This window comes from Bactrocera oleae, chromosome 4 (genome assembly GCF_042242935.1).
Source record: "Bactrocera oleae isolate idBacOlea1 chromosome 4, idBacOlea1, whole genome shotgun sequence".
In the NCBI taxonomy this organism is placed as follows: Eukaryota; Metazoa; Arthropoda; class Insecta; order Diptera; family Tephritidae; genus Bactrocera; species Bactrocera oleae.
Window position 1 is genome coordinate 12,795,357 of NC_091538.1, and position 24,279 is coordinate 12,819,635.

At 32.5% G+C, this 24,279-nt stretch overlaps 1 protein-coding gene across 4 annotated transcripts in view; it reads right to left on the reverse strand.

Moving 5' to 3' along the window:
• Positions 1-1,223: 1,223 nt before the first annotated feature.
• The window catches only part of sqa (spaghetti-squash activator), a 91,554-nt gene continuing 68,498 nt past the window's right edge, over positions 1,224-24,279 (reverse strand). For all 4 annotated transcript variants that reach the window (XM_036375209.2, XM_036375207.2, XM_036375208.2 and 1 more), the window contains exons 3-10: positions 17,923-18,013; positions 17,295-17,498; positions 11,442-11,679; positions 10,451-10,554; positions 8,309-8,461; positions 7,778-8,027; positions 5,645-5,813; positions 1,224-2,756 (exon numbers count right to left, since the gene is read on the reverse strand). In XM_036375209.2, coding sequence (XP_036231102.2) covers positions 1,450-2,756; positions 5,645-5,813; positions 7,778-8,027; positions 8,309-8,461; positions 10,451-10,554; positions 11,442-11,679; positions 17,295-17,498; positions 17,923-18,013 — 2,516 coding nt within the window. In that variant the 3' untranslated portion in view covers positions 1,224-1,449. The remainder of the gene's footprint in view (positions 2,757-5,644; positions 5,814-7,777; positions 8,028-8,308; positions 8,462-10,450; positions 10,555-11,441; positions 11,680-17,294; positions 17,499-17,922; positions 18,014-24,279) is intronic.

A 24,279-nucleotide genomic window follows, 5' to 3' on the forward strand; every position in this document is an offset into this window, starting at 1 on the left:
GATTGTTCTAAATACTCAGCGTATATCGACGATTATTGTGTTATTAAAACGGTACAAAAACAGCGACGAAGTGGACTAGGGGTAAAATGGTGCAATCGAAATAGTCTTATCTTCAAAAGGAGGTTATTGTCAATAATAGTATTTACATCATTCCACAATACTTTGTAAAAGTGGGTCTCAAAGTGTGGAGTTTATCTGGGTTTGGTCCGTATATAGAGTTATTAGTATGAGCTGATAGCATATTTAGCAAATTTGTATTTAAAGTATATGTAGATATAGTCTGGATATGCGAAATCAAATGAATATATCGCTACGTTTGTTGCCCTTCGTGCTGAGCATTCGCTCAATATCTTCAACCTGTTATCATTATGCAAAGCCTACCGGTATCCAAAATGACTGTTCCCCCCGACAGTCGGGTCTACTTAACTGGTACAGACTCGGATTTTTATCCGACCAAGAACTGTCAAACCGGCAACATCCCTACAAATTACTTCAGCACTGTTTCCTGCCGCTACAACTACTATGACCGATTGCCGATATCGCTAGCAATGTTATTTTAAGCAGTCCACTTTATGTTTGATAGCACCAGTTGATGATACTCAACGACTTAGATGGTTTATAGTTCAGCTCTTCCTTAGTTGCTTGACAAAGACCACTCGGACGATTTTTGACTGCAAATAGAAATTCATTAGTCTTTATTAAGCAGGAAATCAAGTGACTCCTATCTGTTGACGGGTTTCTTAGTTATTAATAATGGTTACCGCTTTTAACTTATAAATTAGGGTCTTCGGATACTTGAGCTTTCTTGTTTGGAATTTGATGAAAAATCTTCTTCTTCTTAGTACTATTTATGGTATTTGACGTCGATCTTCGAAGAGTGAAATATGGCTTGTCGGCGTAATTATATGTGTACCATTTTGGGTTTGACGACACCTACCAATTAGACGATCGGATCGATTTGATATCTTCTGAAACGTCAAAAAGCTGGAGGTTGATGAGAATTTGAAGCAGCACCGAGCTTATATTGTAATATAGATATCAGATAGCAGCTTATCGATGGAGACTACGTAGTTAGTTCTTTACCCTCAAGTATAGGTCAGCTTAGCTTTCAGCAGGTTTTGGAACTTTCACAAAGCTGTTAGGTGTGCGATTTTAACTCGCTGATCCACCACTGATTTGCTGCTTCGACATTTGAACTTTTGTAATTTTTTATTTAATATGCAATTTCTGCAGCGTTTTATTTATTTAAATAATAATTTACTAATAAGTTTACATAAAATAATAATTAAATTAATAATATTACATTTCATCAAAAATAAATTTTTAGCTTAAAAAAAAAGTCATGGTTTATTTAATCTCGGTATCTTTTTAAAATAAAGAGCGGAAATATTGCGGACTAGATTTAGCTACATGCCAACCAGTTCGTACTAGCGTGCGTTTGCGGGTAGCTTAAGCACCACCAGAAGATTTGCCGCTGGCCGTCGAACCGGTTTTATTCTCCAATTGCGCCTGTAGCTGGCGTACATGCTCGCCGGTATTGTTGTGTCGCTGGAAGAACGCATTAATGGAGCTCATGGAACGGTATTCCAAATTATCGCTGACATTCCAATCGACGCTAATGCTCTGATGACGCGCCATCGGATTGCGACACTTATTCGACTCGGTCTCGTTGTATTTCTCCAGCAGATGTAAGAGACAGTCTTTGGTGGTATTAGCCGCCTCTTCAAGATTAACCGCTTGATGAATATTCGGCACGCCGATTGGCACATCACGTGACATTTGATTGATGCGAAATTTGGCACGTCGTACACTCGCCGATTCGTTGGTCTGACGTTGCAGCATGCTTTCGTCGTTGCTAGCCATCGACACTGTCTTCGTTGTCTTAACGGTTGACGTTGTGCTTTTCGAGCTCGATTTGTTGACTGTGCTATTTAGGCTGGATTTCCAGGGTACACCACAGCTTGGCTCTCCATTAGTTAGTTTCGGTGTCTCTTCGATCGATTGCTGTAGACGCATGGAGACTGTGCTGAATTTCGATTTCACGCCATTTGCATTTGATATACTACTGCTATAGTTTGTTGTTGTATTTGAAGAGGTTGTTGTTGTTGTGTTGCCTGATACCTTTGTGGTTTCGCTACTTTCGGTTTTTACCACTTTATTTTTGCCAGTGGTCGCTGTCTTTTTGCACGTAGCCTCTTTAGTCACTGTACTCGTTTTTACTTTAGACGTATCGCCGCTAGCTTTCGCCCTGCTGTGCTTGTTATTATTCGCATCCGCATCTAACTTTGTCTCACTGCCGAGTTTGGTGTTGATCTCCGCCAACATAAGCAAATGATCGGACAATTTTCGTATTTCTTCGGCCAAATTAACGCGTTCACCCGAAGCGCGTCGTCCGATCAAATAACTTGTGTCCGAATTGCGTCGATCGAAGGTGTGTAGATAGCTCTTCATGCTGCGTTCCTGTTGATTGAGATTTGTACCGCTACCGCCGAACTCATCACCAAAACCGCGACGTCCGAGTAGATGTTGCGCACCGTATTGTAGCGGCGGCTGTGGTGTGGGCGTAGTGCTGGTCGGTGTGGGTGTAGCACCGCCTGAAGTGGGCGCCAGCGAGATGCTGCTGGGGAAAAGTTTCTCGCGTGACTCATTAATCGGTGTGGCTAGTGTACTAGGGCTGTCATTGTCCTGCTCGGCATTGCTGAACACATCATCATCGATGACAGTCTCTATAGACTCGCACGGCGATGGTGAGCAAACTGTGCGACGCATGCGTGTGGGAGAGAGAAAAAAGAGAGTTAAACATTAAATAGTTAGCTTGCTTTAGTTTGTACTTACATACATACATTTATATGTAGGTATTTTGTATGCGAAAGCTAAGCGGAAAGGCCATTGTTTTCAAGCTATTTAATACATAATTTGTTTTCAACGTTTACGACATGCAGGAAAGCAACAAGTTTAAAAAAAAAACCATATTTTTTCATGCTTGCAAATATTTATTTAAACAACTTTTATATAATAACAATTTTATACCCTTAACAGGTAATATTTAGTTTGTCACGAAGTTCGTAACATCCAAAAGAAAACGTCGGAGACCGTCTGCATATACTAGTCGAACTAGTCCCTCAGTTTTTGTGATATCGATCTACAATTTTGCACCCTTCCTTTTCTCATCAAGAAGCTGTTTATTTGGCAGAATCGCCGATATCGGACCACTATAACATATGGCTGACATACAAGCTGCTCCAACAAAACCAAGTCTATGTATGGAAAACTTTTTTATTTCTGTTGATATCTTTACGAGTTTTAGCATAGATTACTATTCAAGTATTGAATCTCAAAATAAATTGTTCAGATCGGACCACTATTTTATATGCCAGGAAATCTTTACGGAATTTCACACAGATTATAGTTCAAGGCAGCGCTACAATCTCTAATTAAAGTGTTCAGATCGGACCACTATAGCATGTGGCTGCCATACAAACTGATCGATCAAAATCCAGATAGTGATCTTTTTATACCCTTTTATGCTATAAGAAATACAGCTGCGTAGGGAAACGTTTTTTCTTGTTTTAATACAATTTGTTGCTACGTAAATTTTTCATGAATTGGATGAATATGAATTAATGTAAGAAAAAAGTTTAGTTAATGCTTTATCACTCCAGTAAACAACAAAATACTCGTATTCAGGATTGAGAGTTTTAAAACAATAGTATTTATTCTCAAATTCATATTCATTAAATTTTGTCGGTATATATATTTCATAAATATCCGAAAAATTCTTAGTAGAATCCAAAAGGTAGCCATTTCTGACAAATTTTCGAAATTTTATAACTAAAATACTAAAATAATAAAATACAGCAAACGATCAATAAACCAGAAAAAATAAATATATTCGTCGAATGTATGAAATGTTTACATGAAGTGAAAGTATTATTCATCTAATGGATAAAACCGTGAATAAGCATCAGATTTACTCAATCATACATAAATAAAATAAATATTTTGTTATTAAGCTTATGCTGTGTGAACTATTACTTCGATGAATGATGAATTTCAACAAAAATTTTGTGAGCGCTAACGAATTGTATCCAAAGGAAATATCTGGCAACGTTACTACGGTGCAAATATGCGATTTATGAACAGTATTCTATATATTGGGATCAGCAATCGCTTACCTCAATACTTGTACAATAGATGTCGCTCCGTATGACATAACTGTGATGCTGTGTGTGTATAAATGTGGATATTGTACGTCACAGGCAAATATATATTTGTTTTTATTTTGTTGTTGTATATGCTTAAATTTGTTGTTTTTATAAATATAAGTTTAAGTATCACAATAGATTTGGTTTAGTTAAATACAAAAATAAAAATTATTTTAACTCGATCCTTGAACGCTGAAAATCGCATAATTTTCTGAAACTCATCCATTCTATGAAACTAGCTTGTTTCATCTGTCTGTCTAATAGCGAATTAGTTCGATAATTTTTGAGATATCGATTTAAAATTTTATTTTTTCATTTTCTCCACGAGTAACAGCTTTTTAGCAGAACCGCCGATATTGATTTGATCGGAATGAAGTGTTTGTATGGAAAACTTTTTCATTTGTTTTGATATCTTCACGAAATTTTGCATCGCTTATTTAAAAAAAAACCACTAGAATATGCGAAGTTATTGTTCAGATCCAACCCCTATAGCACATAGCTGTCATACAAACTGACTGGTTCAAGTCAAGTCCTTGTATAGAAAACTTTTTTATTTGACAAGTTATCTTCATAAAATTTAGTAAAAATAATTATATAATGCCAAAATACAACCTCCATAAAAAGTTTTTAGATCGGACCACTATAGCATATACCTGCCGTACAAACTGGCCGATAAAAATCAAATTCTTGTACGGAAAAACTTTTTACTTAACGTTTTTTCCTTTACTGATATTATTTAAAAAAAAAATTGCGTTATGCTTTATTTTATCGGTTTCTTTTAGCTGTTTCGCATAAATCGTTGTTTTTGGAGTAATTCGTCGAATCGACAAAAAGTTGTTAACGAGTCAAAGAAATATTATATTATTTTACATGATTTAATATCCGTATATTTCTCTTTCTTTCTTTGGTTGCTTATCACAGTAGGAGAAATTTTATGTAATTATATTATATAAATATTTATATGTATTATAATATTCTTTTATATTAATTATTTTAAATAAATATGTTATAAATGATTAGTCACACTTAAGAACTAGTAAAGATAAAATAGTTAATATTTGGCATTCATATACAGACATAAATATAATATTATTTTAAATTCGTCAAGAATACATACAAACAAATTTAAGAAAAATTAAATTTTTATACAAATTTTATAAAAAAAAAATATTTTTTTTTTACAAAAGAACCAACACATACAGAATTCATTAGAAAACACGAAAATGCAGTAAAAACATTTGTATGCAGTTATTAACTGTGTTTTTTTGTTTTTGTATTACAATTAATTTGTAAATTTTTACATTGCCTGTTGAAAGTATGTGTACATGTTTGTGCAATATTCTGCTTTTATGTTGAAATTTCTTGTGTGTTTTACGCTTATTTGCCTAGTATGAGCTGTTGCTGCTGCCGCTGTCGCAGTCTTCGCCGGCAGTACTCACCTCGTGACGACGAAATGCTATCTGGGCCGTGTGTCTTGTTAAACGATGTCTCACTGAGTGGCGCAATCACATTACTTTCCACATCGAACACGTAGGGGCTGTTGGGATGTTCCTCCCAACGTTCGATGAAATTCTTCAAATTGTCCTTGGTGGTATCTAGCTCCTTGGTCTGGAAGCGAAAGTAAGAGATTAATAAATATAGAAGCTGTGATCCATTCAATTAGTTGTTTTTAGTAGCTCCCATTAACAGCATATAAGTAAATATGTGATATACCAATATTTAGTAGCGCAAGTTCTGAAGCTATCCTTTGTATCCCTGAGGTATTCATAGAAATGTCAAATAAACTATTCAACCATATTTATTCCTAATCAAATTTTAATAAACAACATACATTGAAAATTTCACTGCAGTCGACCGAGCGTTTCCTGAGTTAGATTAGGTTATTTGCAAAAAATGTGTGGTACCATGCCAATTCTCTTTCGGGTCTCTTAGCTTGATTCGCAGAATGTTTATTTTTAATTAATTAAGAAAACTAATTTCCACAGCACGCTTGACAAGAGAGTTCCGTAATTTCAAAAGTTGGACGGTTAATTAAGTGGCACATATATACGCCTGTTGGACATGGAGCCCTGTGTTCCATCTAGCAACTCTCGGAGAATATATATATATATATATTGGACAATTTTCAATAAGAACCCCTACGATTACGGTAAGACGAATCTTGCTAAGAGCCGATAGTTCAGTGGATCACCTGCGTTCTACTTCAGACCAGAAGGAATTCGAAGTCGCTCAGCAGCTAGTTATTGACCATATTCATAGGTCCAGCTCTAGAACTCAAGACAGCGGAAACACAACTCGTTCCCAATTCAATGAAGAGCTGATCAGTTTTCAGCAGTTTCTAGCGATACCGGTATGACCAGGCACCCAAAGAGTTTGATTACGAATTAGCTTGATGCTATCGATAGTGAGGATAGAGATTTCTTGACTAACTTTGAGCGCACAGTAGGCGACTAGTAGCACAGTAGTACTATCATTCTGCTAGCGAAGTGAATGCTCACCTCGCTGAAAGAGGTTACACTTCGAATCAATACATCTACTGCTACCTTCATGGCAGCAAGCTCTGCTTGAAAAGGGCTTCTGATCCAATAGTCTAAAACTGTGCTTGACGTAGAGCTCATTACAGAAAACCCTCTATCCAACCAACCTTCTGAGGGCCGTTGGCGCTACTGATTTTAACCTAGAAACGAATATCCAAATGCTCCAACGAAAGAGCACAGAAAGGCTCTAATGACAGCAAAGTGCTCTTCATATGCGTAGATTTTGCTCACTGCTTTATTGGAATACCGACGCTTAGGGCATAAATAACTCTTATTACGAGGTCGTACGACCAATAAGGGTTTTATTAAATGAAAATCATTCAAAAGTTTCGTTAGATCTGGAAATAATCTACTTGAAAGTGCTAACTACTTGTATTGTACTTAGAAAATAATTTTGTCTCCAAAAAATATTAATTTTACAGCAAAATACTTAAATTTAAAAATTCAATACCCATATTTTAAAGCGTATATATGAATTCACTTATGGAGTTCCTAATTCGGTCTTAAGATTCCACTAGCATATTTTCTCGCCATAATTAATTCTCCCGCCCAACAGAACAATATTAATTTGCGGTAATTTGGTGTTATATTAGGCAGTTTCCCCATGCATCGACACTTGAAGTTTACTCAGAGACAATTTTCAAATCAAAATTGCGTTGAGAAAATTAAAATTGTTGCAAAGCTTCAAAGTAGCTCAAAGTGTGAGTAATGAAATTAAGTCGCGAAAATCTAATTAGTCTTAAAGCAAAGTAGGAATGCAGAAATTGTTGCCAGGCGAAATCAGTGAAAAGTAGCTAGCTGCCAAATTATGAGCAACAAACGCTCGGTTGTGCGGCAACCCGTTTTCTAAGCAAAGATTTCACAAAAACAACACAGCAATACTTTCTTGTAATTCCTTCTTTCCATTCTAATGCACCACAGCGTTGGATTAATTAATTTGGTTGGCTTTGGGGTGTGGTAGCTGCAGTCCTAACGATGTGCCGAAGCAAGTGCTTTGGTTATAGCATATTTTTTATTCTGTAATTTTTCACTCACCTCCGCCGTGTTCGTATCAGCTGGTATTACAATTGCTTCCTTTGCAGCTTTTTCATCCTCCATTTCTACGGCTGGCTCTGGTTCGCACGCTTCTACGTTTTCCTCTTCTTGCGGTGGCACTGGTGAAGGTGTGGCCGCTTTCAATTTCGGTGGCGGCACATTTGACGGCTTTGGCGCGAGTATTTTCGGCGGTTTGGGTCGGCGCTGCAGCCATTTGTGTTCCAGGCATTGCGCGGCTGTCATGCGGGTTCTGATTGTTGAATGTGGAGAAAAAGAATATTTGAAATTTTGTGTTAAAAATAATGGTTATTAATTAGGAAGCTGCTGAATTTTTTAATTATATAATATTTTTTATATAACCCTGGTGAAACTATAGTATCTTCTTTTTTATTTTCTTTTCATTTTTAATTTAAAAATTTAAATTTTCAGTCTTCGCTAAGCCTTTATTTTAGGATGTAAGCTAGTCTGTTCCAAGATACATGTGTCCTTTGTATTACTTAGCTTAGTGCATATAGTCATTATGTTACTTACTGCAAGTCCTTCACCAGCAGCTTTGCTATAAAATCCAAACACTCCGGTGACACATTACTGAATGACTCATCCTCAAAATCGTATTTGGCGATTGTCACATTTGCCATCGTTTCAATATCTGTTTCACCCATAAACGGTGAGAGGCCGGAGATGCTGTGGGAGTATAAAAAGTCATTAATGAGATATATCAAAATAAGATTGGAAAAAAAATAAATTATATAATGAAAAACATTAAAATTAATTTAATTAAAATGAAAAAAATTTAATTAAAACTAAAAATATTTAATTAAAACTAAAAAAATTTAATAAAAATTGAAAAAATTTAATTAAAACTATAATTGCTTTAATTAAACTTAAATTTAAATTTATAATTAATTAAGACTATTCAAAGTTAAGAAAAATAAACTAATTTTAATATCTTATTTACTTAATTTTTGAACGAAATTAGAGTGAAGTTTATTTTAATTAACTTTAATCAATGTAATTTTATTTAATTTAATTAATTGGTTAATTATTTTGAATTTTTTTATCTTAATTAGTTAAGTTTTTAGATAAGTTAACTTTAATTTTAACTAGCTTAGTTTTAATAAATTTTCTTTTCTTTAATTAACTAAACTTCTTATATTAAAATAAATTATCTTGATTAATTAATTATTTTAATTAATTGATTAGTTAATAATTTTTAAATTACATTAATCCTAAGTGTGATTGAATTAATTATAATTAAGCTTTTTTGTTGTCTGAAGTCAATTAAAAATTAAATATATACTTTTAGTTTAAAGTAAATAGTTAGATAAATCGAGTAAAATTATTAATTAAATTTTATCAGGGTTATTTTTTTTTTTTGATTAATTGCTGAATTATTTTGAGTTTATTTCTTTTAAATAATTAATTTTCTAGATTAGTTTAACGTTAATTTATTATTAGCTTAATTTTCATAAATTTTATATTCTTTAATTAACTTAATTAACTAGTTTTAAGAAAAATAAGATAATCTAAATATCTTGAGTAATTAAATTTTTAATTAATGGATTGATTAATTAAATTTTAATAGTAAATAGTAATATTTTTAAGTAAAATTAATTCAAACCAAATTAGGATTAATGTAATTTAAAAGTTAAATTTTGGTGATGTTGTTTATGTTTAAATTAATTAATTTATTTTTAATTAAATTTTTTAAATTATTTAAATTAATTAATTAATTTTACTTAAGCTTATTTTCTTGTCTGAAATCAAAAAAAATTGAATTTTTACTTTAAGTTTATGTTTTATTTTAATTAAATAAATTAAATAGTTAGATGCAATTAATTAACTAAATAGAGAACTATAAAATTTTCCATAAAATAATATATATAAATTTTTTTAATAATTAAAATTTTAATATAAATTAAATTTGATCGAATTAATTTTAGTTAAGCTTATTTTATTTTATTTTATTTTTTTAATTAATTACATTTTAAATCCATATATTTAAAATTTTTAAAAATAAAATGAATTTAAATTTTTGTGTTAAAACTTACATGTTTTTTCTTAGTGTTTTTCATCATAAATTTAACATTTAATTTTTAAGTTTTGAAAAAATGGAATTAATCAATTTAAATTATAATAAAACTAACTTAATTAAAATAAGATCTAATTAATTTATAAATTAACATAAATTAAAAGAAAGGTATGGATATATATTATATGAATAAATAAAGTTAATTTAATTTATTGAATAATTAAATTAATGGGATTAATTATAATATAAAAAAAATATTTGATTAAATTAATTAATTAAAAATTTAAATAAATTTTTTGCTTCCTAAAATTGAATCGTTTTATTCTAAATATATATATATTTTTTTCACATTGTTGTAATGAAATTTTTATTTAATTAGTATTTTCCGCATAAACTAATTTGGAGCTTTAAATGAAAAAGTCTCGGAAGCAATGTTATCTTCCAAATTACTTTGCTGCAAAAGCAGAATAATTTCACCAACAACTTTATAAAGAAATAAAGTTTACACAACGCTGATTAAATTTTGCTCTCTTACCCTTTCTAATTACAATCTTATACTCGTACGAGTATCTCTTCATGCAAAATCTTAGCAAAATATACTTTTTGTACTATTTGTTATTGTTTTAATTCGCTTCACTTACAGCACATAGCAAATCACACCAACACTCCACATATCCGTCGCATAAGAAATACAATCGAAATTCACAACCTCGGGCGCGACAAATTCGGGTGTACCAAAGAGAATCTGTGAAGCATATGAAAGAGTGGTGAAAAAAAAAGAAAATTAATAAAATAAAACAATTACAAAATAACAAATTAGTGACGAAATTCATTGACTAAGTTGTAAGTTATAAGAGAGGGGAAGAGTGAGTGAGGCAGAGAAACAGAGACCAAAAGTGAGTTCATAACATAAATAACTGTAGTAACATTGTTGCTTTGTGTGTGAGAGGGCTTAGTGTTAATCACACGCATATTAATGTAGTGGTGGTGGCGCAGTGCGTGTGTGTATGTAAGCTCTGTGATTTCGAGCTGTGAATCCAATTAAATACGAAATTGGTTTGCATGTGGGTGTACATGGCGTATGATTAACCTACTACATATGTATGTAGCATTAATGGAAATTGCACTGAATTGTGGTTTCTAATTTCTAAGAAAAAGAAAATACAGGAGTAAGCTCTACTTTTGATTTAATTTTATTACACTCAGGTTCTAGGTGTGTCTAGTAGGGAAAATCAACACAACAAATTTATACAATTACAAAAAAATTAAAAACAAAACATGGAAAAATGTTAACTGCGGCTGCACCGAAGCTATAATACCCTTCACAAGTGCATTTCTTATTGCTTAAAAGGGTATAAAAAGATTTTTATATTGATTTTGATTAGGTTAGTTTGTATGCTAGCTATGCTATAATGATCCAAACTAAACAAAATGTTAAGAGATTATAGCATTGCCTTGGATAATAACCTATGCAAAATTTCGTGAAGCTATCTTGTCTTGTTCTGGGTGTTACAAAATTAATAGTACCCCGTCCAGGGTATAAAAAAGTATCACTTGGCTCTGTCTAGTTGTCGGTAAATTAAAAATGGTGTAAGTAATCCAAAACTCTTTTATGTATATCTTAAAGATTACCTGCAATCGCTTGTTGGGATCATATTTACGCGCCAAACCGAAGTCAATGATCTTGATGCGATTTCCCTCTTGTGTCAGACACAAAATATTCTCTGGCTTCAAGTCAAGATGTAAAATGTTATTGCGATGTATGAATTCCATGGCCTCGCAAACTTGCCGTATGAAAACCACACAAACACGCTCTGTCAGCACAAATTCATCGTCCACCACACGATCGAAAAGTTCACCACCTTCGACTCTGTAATATAATTTATATAATTATTAACAAAATGAATGAAAGTTAGTTATAAAAACAAAAAAAAAAATTATAATAATAATTTAATTATCTCGGATGCTGTACTAGTATCGTTCTGTATCGTATCGATAGTTTGAAAGGTTAACAACTCCGAAGCACGTACTTTCAGGAATGTTTACTATAGAATGCGCTGTGTCGGAGAACTATAAGTATTTTGATCGGTAATAGATTAGGAACGAGGAAACTTAATCATTAATGAGTTCATATAAATATTTTGGAATTTTAATTTGCAAGTTCTGATTCTCAGCATTGTTTTCTGAACATTATCAAGGTTAAACGAGTCTTGGTCCTGTTATTGATTGGCAAATAGAAAGAGAAAACGAAAACTTAATATTCAGGGTGGCGCTCTTACTCTTTTGTAGTACACTCGCATTATTTGTAGTACTCTCTCTTTATACAAATATATTTAGAGTCTAAATTTTAGACTGAAGAATCACACTTAGCTCAAGTAAATGATTTATTGTTTGACGCAATACAACTTTACTCGGAGTATTGGAGTTCCTCTTGTAATCGCAGGAAACCTTATATTCTCTCGGGAGTGGATTGTGAGACTTTCCATTCGCTCTCTTCACTTAGTTTACCACTTAGTTTAGGTTTAGAGAAGATTTTTTGCTCTTGATAACAGAAAAATATTTTTTTTTTTACTTTGGTAAGGTAAGGTTGAGCTAGGCTCAAGAGAGGCTTCGTTCCTTACGCTGGACTTCCTGATTCTTTGAATATAGAGTGATTTCATTAAATAGTAGAATTGCAATTCCTGAAAGGCTTATGTTTAATTATATTTTCGATGAACTCTTGATGTTAGAGACTTATGCTCAAGAATACTGCTGACTGGCGTGGGATAGGTATCATATCTGGTGGCTTCAGTGCGTGAGCCATAGAATTTGGTTGCAATTGAAACCACCGAAAAAACGATGTCTGGTAGTGAGGAAAATTTTTTGCTTAAAATTATCTCAAATTCAAAATTCAAAAAAAAAAAATATTACTATAGACGAATACAGGTAATGAACGGAGGACTTGTCAATATTATATTATATTATTTTTTATAAAATGGCGGCTTCCCTAACAAAAAATATTTTTTTTGTAAAAAAAATTCACCATTCACTTCAAAACTCGAAATTATTAACAAAAATCTTATCGACCATTATTTACTCCAAACTCTATGAAACTTTCATATGAGCATCAGACACTTAAAAGCCTTCAACAAAATTTTAATAGAGCTTTCCAATTAAGCCAAGTTGATAAGCGCTTTCAAGCCATAAAAGACACGCATATGCTTTAGAAACACATATATACTTTTATATATGTGAGTTATATATAATATTTGCCGAGCATAACAACATCAATTAATATTCGAGCTTACTAAACGCCTAGAAGCACACTAAGAATTTGCGAGCATGATCGGTAGTACGAATTACTATGCGCTGCAATGCAGTCTTTTGCTGTAGACACTTTGCAAAATGCAGTTTGTTATCGTTGTTTTGCTGTAACAAAAACTATTTTCAGGTTATTGCGGCTGCTGCTGCTGAAAAGTTGCCTGTAATTTGGCTGCCTAACTGCCTGTCTGCGAGGTTTATCTTTTGTGGTACCCACTAATGATTTATGATAACTTAAAGCGATGGAAAATTTACCAACACTCAGCTCACAGCAAATACGAGTGCAAAATAACAACAATGTGGAAGGTGTAAAGCGTAAGTTATTTGTCAATACAGTTGTGAGTAAGTCAAGTTACATACTTCTTTATTCGCACTTCGTAATTTTAGTAGTAGTTTGTAGTGAGCGCAGATGTCTACAGCTGGAAACAATTTCATTTGAAGCAAAGCAAAATGTTTGTTTTAGTGGAGTGCAAGGAAAACTTTGATGTTTATAAATGCAATATTTGCCAAACTAGCTGCAGACCTTGACAAGTTGCTCCGAGCTGTGTGCTTGCTGCAACATGCGCCTAAATGTAGGCATTATATTTCATGTTGTGAGTAACATTTTCTGCTTTACAAATACATCGCAGCGCATGAAACAAGCAGAAAAGTGCTGTTTGGCAACTCAGCTTTAATGACTTCTTGCCTAGTAAGGTTATCATGGCCTTATATATGCATAGGTATTTCTTGGAGTATATATAAATATGTTCACTGTTGAGTCCGTTGCAGCTGCAACAAGTTCATTGAAAGTTTTCTCAATAGACTAATTTTTTGAGTGAAACTGCTCCTTGAAGTTTTTGCGCTGATGCAGAACTCAATAAATGATCTCTAAAGCATGGAGTCATCTTAGGCTACATAATATCGTTCTGGCTGAACACGAAATGTAAAAATCAACTGATTCAAGAAAAGGATTCCCTATGATCAGAAACTATAGAAGAGAGAAACACAAGTCGAATTGTCTACAAAGCTGCATATACTTAGTTGGAAGGTATCGACGAATTGAGTATGTTGGAAATAAAAAAGTGTGATTGAGCTTGTAAAAGCTGTTCTCGAGTGACTATATCGTGGGTGATGAATCTAGCTAACAATTGGTATATATATATATTATAAACTGGTATAATAAAGTAGTACATAAACAAGTGTAAATCTAATGGACTGGTATAATAAAGTAAAATGAACATTTGGTAAAGATTTAAAAATAAATAGAGTGGCATAATAATATAAACTGGTATAAACATATTCGACTGCTAACAATGTTGAACCAAAAACTGATATAAATGATAACAGAAACTAACATAATAAAAGAAAACCGACAACTGGTGTAACTCTTCTAAACTGGTATAATAAAGTTTGGTGAAAAAGTGGTATAAAACTAATTGATTGGTATACTAAAGTATAATCAAACAAATGGTATAAATATATTAGACTGATATAACAAAGTAGATCAAAACTACTGGTATAAAACTTAAAACTGGTATAATAAGTGAGAACTTGCATTTGGTAGCAATCTAATGAACTGGTATTAAATAGTACAATTACAATTATACAAGTGGTTTATAAATCTAAAGGCTGGTGTATTTAAGCAATATATACAACTGGTATAAATGTAATAAAGTGGTTTAAAACGTAAACCAAACAACTGGTCTAATATATTATTCAGTAAATTAAATTAAGATTAATTAAATAACTGCTGAGATATAAAACTTAAGCTCGAAGTTGTGTAACGCTCTTGAACTAAACAAATAGATTCAATATTTGGCACTTTAAGTAAATATTCCCCGAAAATTTGCATAAGAGCTAATGCTGAACTAGTTTAAATGAAGTTGCTGTGAAAATCGCTCAATCTTCAAATCTGCGCTTTTCTTCTAACTTTATCTTGCTTCTTTTTAACTTCGCAAAATTTTTACTGGTGGCAATGCGCTAACACTGCACGTGCAAGTGCCCAAGGAGTCATTCAGTAAACTTTTCTGAATGGTACACCTGAGTATAAGAACGCTTGCCAATTCACCTGTAACTGCCAGAGAGCAATCGAAGACACAAAAAAGTGAAGGAAAGAAATATAAAATGTGAAAATTTTCTACGAAAAAATATTTGCATAAGACTGGAAGTACTTTTGCGTACACATATGTTGACATATACATACATACATATGTGTATGTGTAAATGTGGCTGCGTGCAATGTATGTTAGAAATTGAGCAGGTGATGAAGGCAGACAAGTTGAAAATTCTGAGAAAATCAAGTGGAGTTTTGAGCTGGCGAAAGGATTGCGGAAGTGACAATAAAAATATGCTTTTGCGATAGGAAAGTAAAACTTGCAAGTTAGCGAGGAAACTTGCTTAAATGGATGAGAGCAAAAAGTTTGTTAAAAGAATATAAAATCCTGCTGAGTATGAGCAAAGAAAAAGAAAGCGAAAAAAGTTAAAAAAAATAAAGAGAAAATAAAAAATAAAAAAGAAATAAAAATAACATGGAAAGAAATATGAAATAATTTCCATGAATTTTTTTATAAATTTAAGGTGATAAAAATGCTATTTGCTTGATGCGAGAAAATAGAGAAAGAGAGACTAGTTTTTTAAATTGTGTCGGTCATGCAGTTATGAAAGTGCAGAGTTCAGCATATTCCGAGAAAAACGTGCGAAATTTGCACAACGTGTAATCGGCAATTGAAAAAAGGGTTGCAGAAGAAATCTTCTAAGGTCATTAAAAAGTTTGCGTCAAAAGTTTTGACAAATACAAATATGAGCAAGTATGTTGATTGATTGTGAAAATAAGCGTAAAAAGAATCTGTTGAAAATTTTGCATGACAAGAGGAATTTAATATTGTCGTGAAACACAAAGAGAAAGCCACTGGTAATGCTTAAGACGCTGCGTTTATAAGTTTGTAGGAAGGCATTATTTCGTTTCTAAATTTTTTTTTGAAATAAATTATATAAATGTAATACTCTTTTGGGAATTAGTCATCAGTTAGTCTAGGCTAACCGAATATATCAAAAAAATTGTTGGATATACAATAATATTTAAATTGAAATCTATTTTATAAAAGTTAATGTTAATTCTCTTCTGTCTATGTTATTACGCATCAGATTGCGGATAGTTTAGACGATGGTTTTCTGTCCAAGCTTGACCAGATATTATATCAAGGCCTTATTACACTATTTTGGTGAAGGAAAAATTTTAAACTAGAACTTATATATAAGTCCTTGTGAAAAAAATTCGTCTAGTTAAACTAGAAGCATAGAAAAAGCACTCGGTTATATATTAAAAATATCGGAATTTGTATTATACCTATATGTTGTTCTATCGGAATCTGGTTTTATTATTCATATTTATTTTCACTAAACCGGTAACTTTTGATTAAAGAAACTCTTTTTTTTTTGCTAATTTCTGCTTTTAATTGCTGTAGAAAACTTATAACTGTGAAGTTTTTGTTGCAAAAAGTGAATGTTTTTACTTTCTTGAACTAAGGTAAAGATCAAAAAGACGTCGTAGCCCATATATTTGAAACATTTATGATTGCTAATTTGCGGTAATATAGAGTACTGTATTTGTTAGCGGTAATATAGAGTACTATATGTACGTGTCTAGAGATAATTTTATGTTGGACGAGCTGCGCAATTCACATTTCCGTCTCTCAATTGGATTTGTGGCAAGAATTGTTCCTTAGTAGATGGACTAAGGATGGTCTAATCTTAATTTTTCAATCTAATATAATAATCATGAATAATAAGATTGAATGCCTTAAACTCCGTTGCAGATGTTTTCCTCGATATAATTTAGTTTGTTGTATTTTTATGTCTAAGAAAATTTTTTTAGTGAGATCTTATGGCCTTGCTTCGTCGTTGATTGCGTAAAGCTCAGATCGCTGCTTGGCTGCCAAAAGCCATAATTATTTACCGTAATATATGTATTTTATGACTAAAAGCACTATAAACATATTTATGGCGCAGTTTTTGAAAAACAAAGCATGAAAGAAATTAACTACAAGATTTTCAATAAAAGATTTTATAGGAAGAAAATTTGTTTTGGAGTGCAAAATGATTGAACGATTCACAAATATTGTTTATAACTGATATTAAACCTCTTAAATAAAAATATACTTAATTTTTAAAAGTTAAATTAATACAAAATCAAAATGCTCTACTTACAACTCCAGCACGACGCACATCATTTTCTGATGCTCATACGCCGCGTACAACTGTATTATTAGATGATGTTGCAGCGAGTTCATAATCTCCACTTCACGCTCCACATTGCGACGGTCTTCACGCTTGGGTATGGGCACAAATTTGGCGGCCAATTTCAGGCCGTTCGTCTTCTCCTGACATTTGTAGACTGTGCCGAATTTGCCTCTGAAGAGAGTGATTATAAACGACAATAAAATAAAGTTACTTATGTTCATGTATATTTTATATTATGCATGTATATGTATATAAGTATATTAATCCATAAAATACCATGGTTTGAAGCTTAATAAATATTGTTGCAGGTGCAAGAATTTGCCGTGCAATTAAACACGTAAAGTTATTTAGAAAAAATATCGAAAATTTAATTTTTTATACGTTTAATTATTAACGGTGATATTTGAAGTCTCTGATGACATTTTCATTCGTCCCTATGGTGCTATATTTGTCACTAAACTACTCCTTTGTGTATCACAAATGTACGCTAACATTTTAACAATATTTATGTCACGTAGTAAAGTTATAACTTTGTCAAATTGAAATTTTACAGTGTTTTTTAATGAACAATTTTTTTTGTTTACTAATAACTTACCTGCCCACTTCACCGAGTATTTCGTATAACTCATTTGCATCGACACCACGTTTTATGGTTACGTCACGATAGGGAAATGCCGGTTCCAGTTCTGCAAAAGAGTAAAAAAGATTCAAATTAATAATTTTAAATGTGAAATGGGAACTGGAAGATGAAAGCTTTACGTGGAACAAAAGCTTCGTAGTAAAAAAAAAGTTTGTCAGTTGTGATTTTGGTCCGTAAACTAAATTTACTTGATAAGTAAGTAGGAACTTTAAGCTAGAAGAGCTTTATGGACTGGTGTTTTAAAAGCTTTCAAACGGATTAATGATGATCAAAAATAAAACCTTTATTTAGTTTAGCAATCCAGTTGCATTTTTTTCTGTAATGAAATATCTTAAACAGCTGTGTTAGCATACTAAAAATAGAGCTTTTATTACATTTCGTTTAATTTTTAGCAGAAAACAACTGATTTTTTTTACTGTCGACTTTTGCAAGAAAAATTTTCGATAAATGCTAACTTGAATACACATAATTTTTGTTTACATGAAGAGCTTATTTATCCAAAACAGCACAAAAGTGTTAAAAGCTTTTAAATCTTCAAATAAAACTTAAAAAATAAGCTTTTGGAAGACCATGCCTAACGAATTCAATTGAATTATATATTTTTACAATTTAGTTCTAAGTTTAAATTTTCTAATACAGCGAATTTTTACAAAAGCTCTGTGAAAACGTTTGCGTGACGCAATTTGATCTCAAAAGTTTCAAAGATCGATGTGCATAATTTTTGTAGTAAAATGGAAAAGCAAAATCTAAATTGGAAGAAAACTAATTCAAAGCTTTTGAGGCTTAAACTTTCAAAAAAATATATATAAAAATAAATGTCGTGGGAATTGCCTAAAAATATTAAAAAAGCTGCTAAAAGTTTGCACGATAGCTATATGAAAACGATTCTACCAAGAAAAAGCTCAGGGAAATTTTCTCATAGGGTTTTAAAAATATTTAAGTGACGTAGGAGTTTCTAAGAAGTGTTAAAAAAAACTGCAAAAGCTTTCACCAAAGCTCTTAGAAAAAGTGCATACCTAGAAAAAGCTAACGGACATTTTGTCATAGGGTTTTTAAAATATCTAAGTGGTGTGGGAATTGCTAAGAAGTATTAAAAAAGCTGTTAAATGCTTGCATGAAAGCTCTATTAAAAAGAGCATACCTAGAAAAAGCTAACGGACATTTTGTCATAGGAAAAATTTCCAAGAAGTATTAAATAAATTGTAGTTGAAAAGCTCGAAGAAAGCGTTTTTTCAAAGCTAATCTTTAATGGTTGATCATTAAAAAGACATATTGATGTTAATTTGAGTTTAATTTACAAAGATTTCGCTTAAAATTAAATAAAATTGGTTTTATGTACATATATTTTTTAAAGAAATATTTTCATTTGCTTCGTTTGATAAAAATTCGTTAAAGCTTTCATTGATCGCAAACTTCTATAAGCTAGTTTAAATTGCTAGTAAGACAATTATTTTCCATCTATTTAAATTAATTACACTTTAATATGTTTTATACAAATTACGCTGCGCTCATTTAACCTGTCAGTTGGCAATTCAACGAAGATAGTTTCGGCCAATGTCTCTTTACGCATAAATTTAGCCAATTAATTGGTTTTGACATGATGACAATGTCGAAGCTGTGCCATATACATTACTACCTCCACACACGCACAACCATTACAAACATACACGTGCCGAGGTAACCGCACGAAACACGACCACAAGCATATAAAACACATCATTTCGTCAGCAAACGAAGTAATCATTTGTCGTGGTCGTCGCTGCTGTGCCCTCAAATAACGGCATAATGGCTGAATTCACAGTTACAAATGGTTTGCGGTGAAATTTTGCCAAAGCAATTACAAGCAAATTAGCAATATTTGAGTGTAAGCTCACTTACAACTAAACAACCAAGCGAAATTGTGGCGGAAATTTATTATTTGACATTTAATTGGCGGTTGTAAGTTACTTTGTCGTGGCAGGAGATCGGTGAGACCGAAGTTGCGGTTGTCGATAAGCAGCTATTCACTCAGTTCAGCAGATTGCAGGTAACTTATGTAATAAAGTTTATGCGACGAAAGTTTTAAGTTGACTCTAGATAACTTTAGCTGAAGAAAAGCTTACGACGGCAAAGTTATTGCAAGAAATTGTGGACTGTGGATGCAAGGTCCGGAGTAAAACTTGAAAAAACATGACCACATCCACTTGGGTCCCTTCATACTAGAACGTTTCTAATGCTGTTTGTATAACGTACTGTTAAGTATCGGTCCACTTTCGAGAAGCTTATAATACAGTGTTGTTTTTTGATCACAAAAAAGTATAGATTTTGCAACTTCAGAAAAAAATAATACAGACTTACTTTCTGTTCTAGTAAAATAAAAATAAAACATTGAATTTGAAACAGTTAACCAAGGTCACGTTGCGCTTCACCAAAAAAATTTTTTTTTACTAAAGCAAATTTCTTTTTTTCTTGAGTTTATAACTCACCTGGCTTCCGATGTTCCACAACTCTTTCGACACAAAATTGAAACAGTTTAGAAACGATTTAAAGCAACAATTTTTTCAGAGCTGTATATATTAGTAACAATACCGGAAATTTGCATTAGTTCTCAGCAGACGCTTTGAACTGAGAGTATCTAATACGTTTACTCTTGTGATGAAAATATGTCCTGGTTTTCGCAGGTTAGAGCAATTTTTCATCAAGATGTTCTATAAAGAAATCACATCTCATTATTACAACTTTGCCGACTAGTCTATAAGCAAGGTCTATACATTTCTTCAAGTGATTTGTTCCGCTTGAGATACGCGAAAATACGCCTTAAAGTATGCAAACATTTTGCGCATACTTTGTGAACGTGTTAGGTTTATTTTCGTTACGAAATTTCTTGATTCAGTTCCCGCGCTCAAGGCCCGCGGTAGAAGCTATGCAATAGCTTAAAAAATATACTAGATCGTGCCGTCATGAACGTCAGACGAGGAAGACCAACCGTCACAAATAACGTTTTTCCTGCAACTGTCTTATATATGTATATCAAGTATGCAATCACATACGAATACAAATTAGTTGCTGTAGGCAACAAAAAGACAGATAATTTCTCAAAATATTTGTGAAAATTAAAGCTAAATTCTCGTATAAAATACACACTTGAGGTTGAAAATATTTATGAGTTTCATAACTGTGCAACAACAAAGATCATAAGCACTACTTTGAGTACTGTTAGGCTTGTATTTGAGAGCATATTTTCTAATAAATTTTTGCATCAATTTGCTTAAGTGCTGTCACTTTGATACAATTGCAGCTTACGTGGCTTCCGCAGGAGCAGTGAAAACTGATAATAGCTTTTCTCACACATCTAAATATGTATATGTGTGTATATGTGTTGCAAAATGCATTGTCAATATTGCTCTATATTGCGTAAATTCCAAAAATGCTTAAAAGCTTGCTATTTCTGTTGCATATCTTGTTGTTGTTTCAAAGTAGTACATATTTCGTTATAAAATAACTTTGCCGAAGTTTCACTGAAATTTTAACGGCATTTATAACACATGTTTAAAAAACCTCTCCTTCGCTTCCTTGCTTTGCAAGAGAACATAATAACTTTTGCTTGTTTTAAATTTATAGATTTTCTCAGCATTTGTGACTGATTAATCAACGGAAGAAGTTATATCTAAATATCTTATATCTTATATATAAAATTCAAATTCACTTTTTATTAGAATTCTATAAATATTTTATTCGTAAATAATTTTCCTCCAATATAAATGCTTAATTTTATCGAAATTAAATTAAAGCTCTCGCATGACATACTATGCATATTCAGAGTCAGTACAGTGCACTTTGTCTGCTGAACTAATTTGTTTCATCACAATTCTAAGCACTGGAATTCATACTCAAGTAGACAAAATACATAGCTGTTTTGAATGAATTATGCTGCAAAATATGAAGAATTTCTGCAAATGTATAATAAAGCTTGCATTATCTCCACATTTGCATGACCAACAGCATTGTTGTCATTGCTGTTATGTCTATTGTGAAATGTTTCAAGTGGCGGTTGCACGCAAGTGGAATATGTATTTGAATCTTATACTTGAACTCACTTGCCCATGAACACAAGGGCGAATAGATACCGTCACTAAGATATAGATAGCATACATTCTGGGCGCATAGAGCATCGTAAGCAGGGACTTAAATTTGATATGCAAATAAGGGTATGTTTATTAAGGCGGTATTATTTTTGCTCCTATCTACTTTTCAACTCTAACTTTCATTAAGAATTTTGAAATAAAAGCCTTTGTCGGATAAAATCCGGGCCAATCCCGTTAACGTTAGATCCTTCTCCGATACCAATACAATCCAATCCGTAGCACCCATAACAACATCTCGAATACCTGGCTCTTATTAATTTGTTAAAGGTTGTATGATTTTATGTAGTGTTCTAAGAAGAGCTTTATCCGAGCTTCACTGGCTTGACATTCCATGTCTTTTTTATACTATATATACTAAAATGTTAGTTTACCCAAAGTCTAGTGATCTCCTGTGAGTTGAGTGCTTACTCACGATTATCCTCAGCAACAAAGATCAATCCAAAATAAACAAGGCCGTCGAACTTATGGAGGAGTGAATATATTAAACTTAAATATTATTGGATTAGTATTCGTATTCGTTGGTCAGCACTAACTTCAGGAATCAAAAGTTAAAAGAATATTTCACAGATATGTTCCAAAAGCTCGAAGAAGTTATAACATATAGGAGTTCTTAAATACCTAATTTAAATTGTATTGCTTAAGTCCAACGAGATACTATTCCAAAAGGTGGGGTAGCTATTTACCAAAATAATAACAATGTTACTAATATTTTGACTGCGAATATTGAATAATTAATTTTTTTTTAAATAAATTTTTATTAAATTCCATACTTTTATTTGCCATTAAAAAAATTGTATCTTAAATATTATTATTTTTGAAGCACCCTGCTGTCTCTTCAATTGATGTTTTCCGCTTGAAATATGCGAAAATACGCCTTAAAGTAATTTTGCGCGTACTCTGTGATTGTGTTAGGTTTATTTCCGTTACGGAATTTCTTGACTCAGTTCCCGCGCTCAAAGCTTGAGATAGAAGCTATGCAATAGCTTCAAAACTTAACTCAGTCAGAAACATTATTTCTTAGTGTACCTTTGAGTAAATTACTGTAAATTATCATGACAGTCATTTGAAGGGTCTTTGTTTTGTAGATCGGTCGAAGATGAATTTAGCACGGAAAGAGTTTCTCTTAAAGGCCAGCAATCTCAAGCAGCAAGTAGTCTTAAATTTTGTAGAATCAGAACTAGTCGCTGCAAGCTGTTCTTTAACTTTTAGGAACATTAATTCTGGGGAGCAGTCAAATGAGATCACGCAAGTGGCGGTTTTTAAAAAATCAGGGTCGAACAAGAGGTAGATGCGACCATTTTTCTAAGCTAAGCGCATTAAAAAGCTAAAGGATTTGAAAGACGAGAAGCTTAAAGAGAGCAAAAAATACAAAATTTCCTACTTTTCTGTCCTGCAGCCCCCTATATGTAAGTACATGTCTTATATAATCATTATTTTGACCCTACACCACACTCGTCATTTCTTGCACGTAAATTAAATAACGGCTTTATTGTGTTTTCTAACTTTGTTGTGTGTCATGCGTGGACAGTTGAGTGCTTTGCTCCCATGTATAAATGCACACACACACACTCACACATGCATATATCTACATGTAATGCGGTAATTGTGTTAGCAGTTTGTATACACAGGCATATACAAAGAGATAGGTGTGCGCACAATGCCCAACATACACACATAGTAAAAGTAAATATATATGGAATGCGAATGCTTGAAGTGCCACGACTGTCGGCCAAAAGGATGCCACACATTCATAACAAAAGCGCAGAGACTAAGTGGCTTAACAATTGTTGGAGAAAAGGATAAGCGGACATATGAATACAAAACATTGCCAACGAATGTGCTCGGCGTAGACTTATGTAAATTTGCTATGATTGTGTGGGTGAATGCTAGTAAGTGCGTGTGCGTGCGTGTGTGTTTTTTGGAGAGCATGAGTGAGTTGACATTTTTTAGCCGCTTGACTGATCAAAGTTTATGCAGCTGTAATTGTACTGAAGACGCATATATTTATATATGTGTACTTGTATTTATATGCACATTCATATGTGTATATATTTATGTATAATATACCATAAAGTGTTGCATTAGTGCACAGAAAGCTGCATTGTTGCAATAGTTGAGAACTTAAAAGACTTTAAAGTAGACGGAAATTCCAAAGAATTTCACTTAAACTGAATTCCATGTTTTCTAT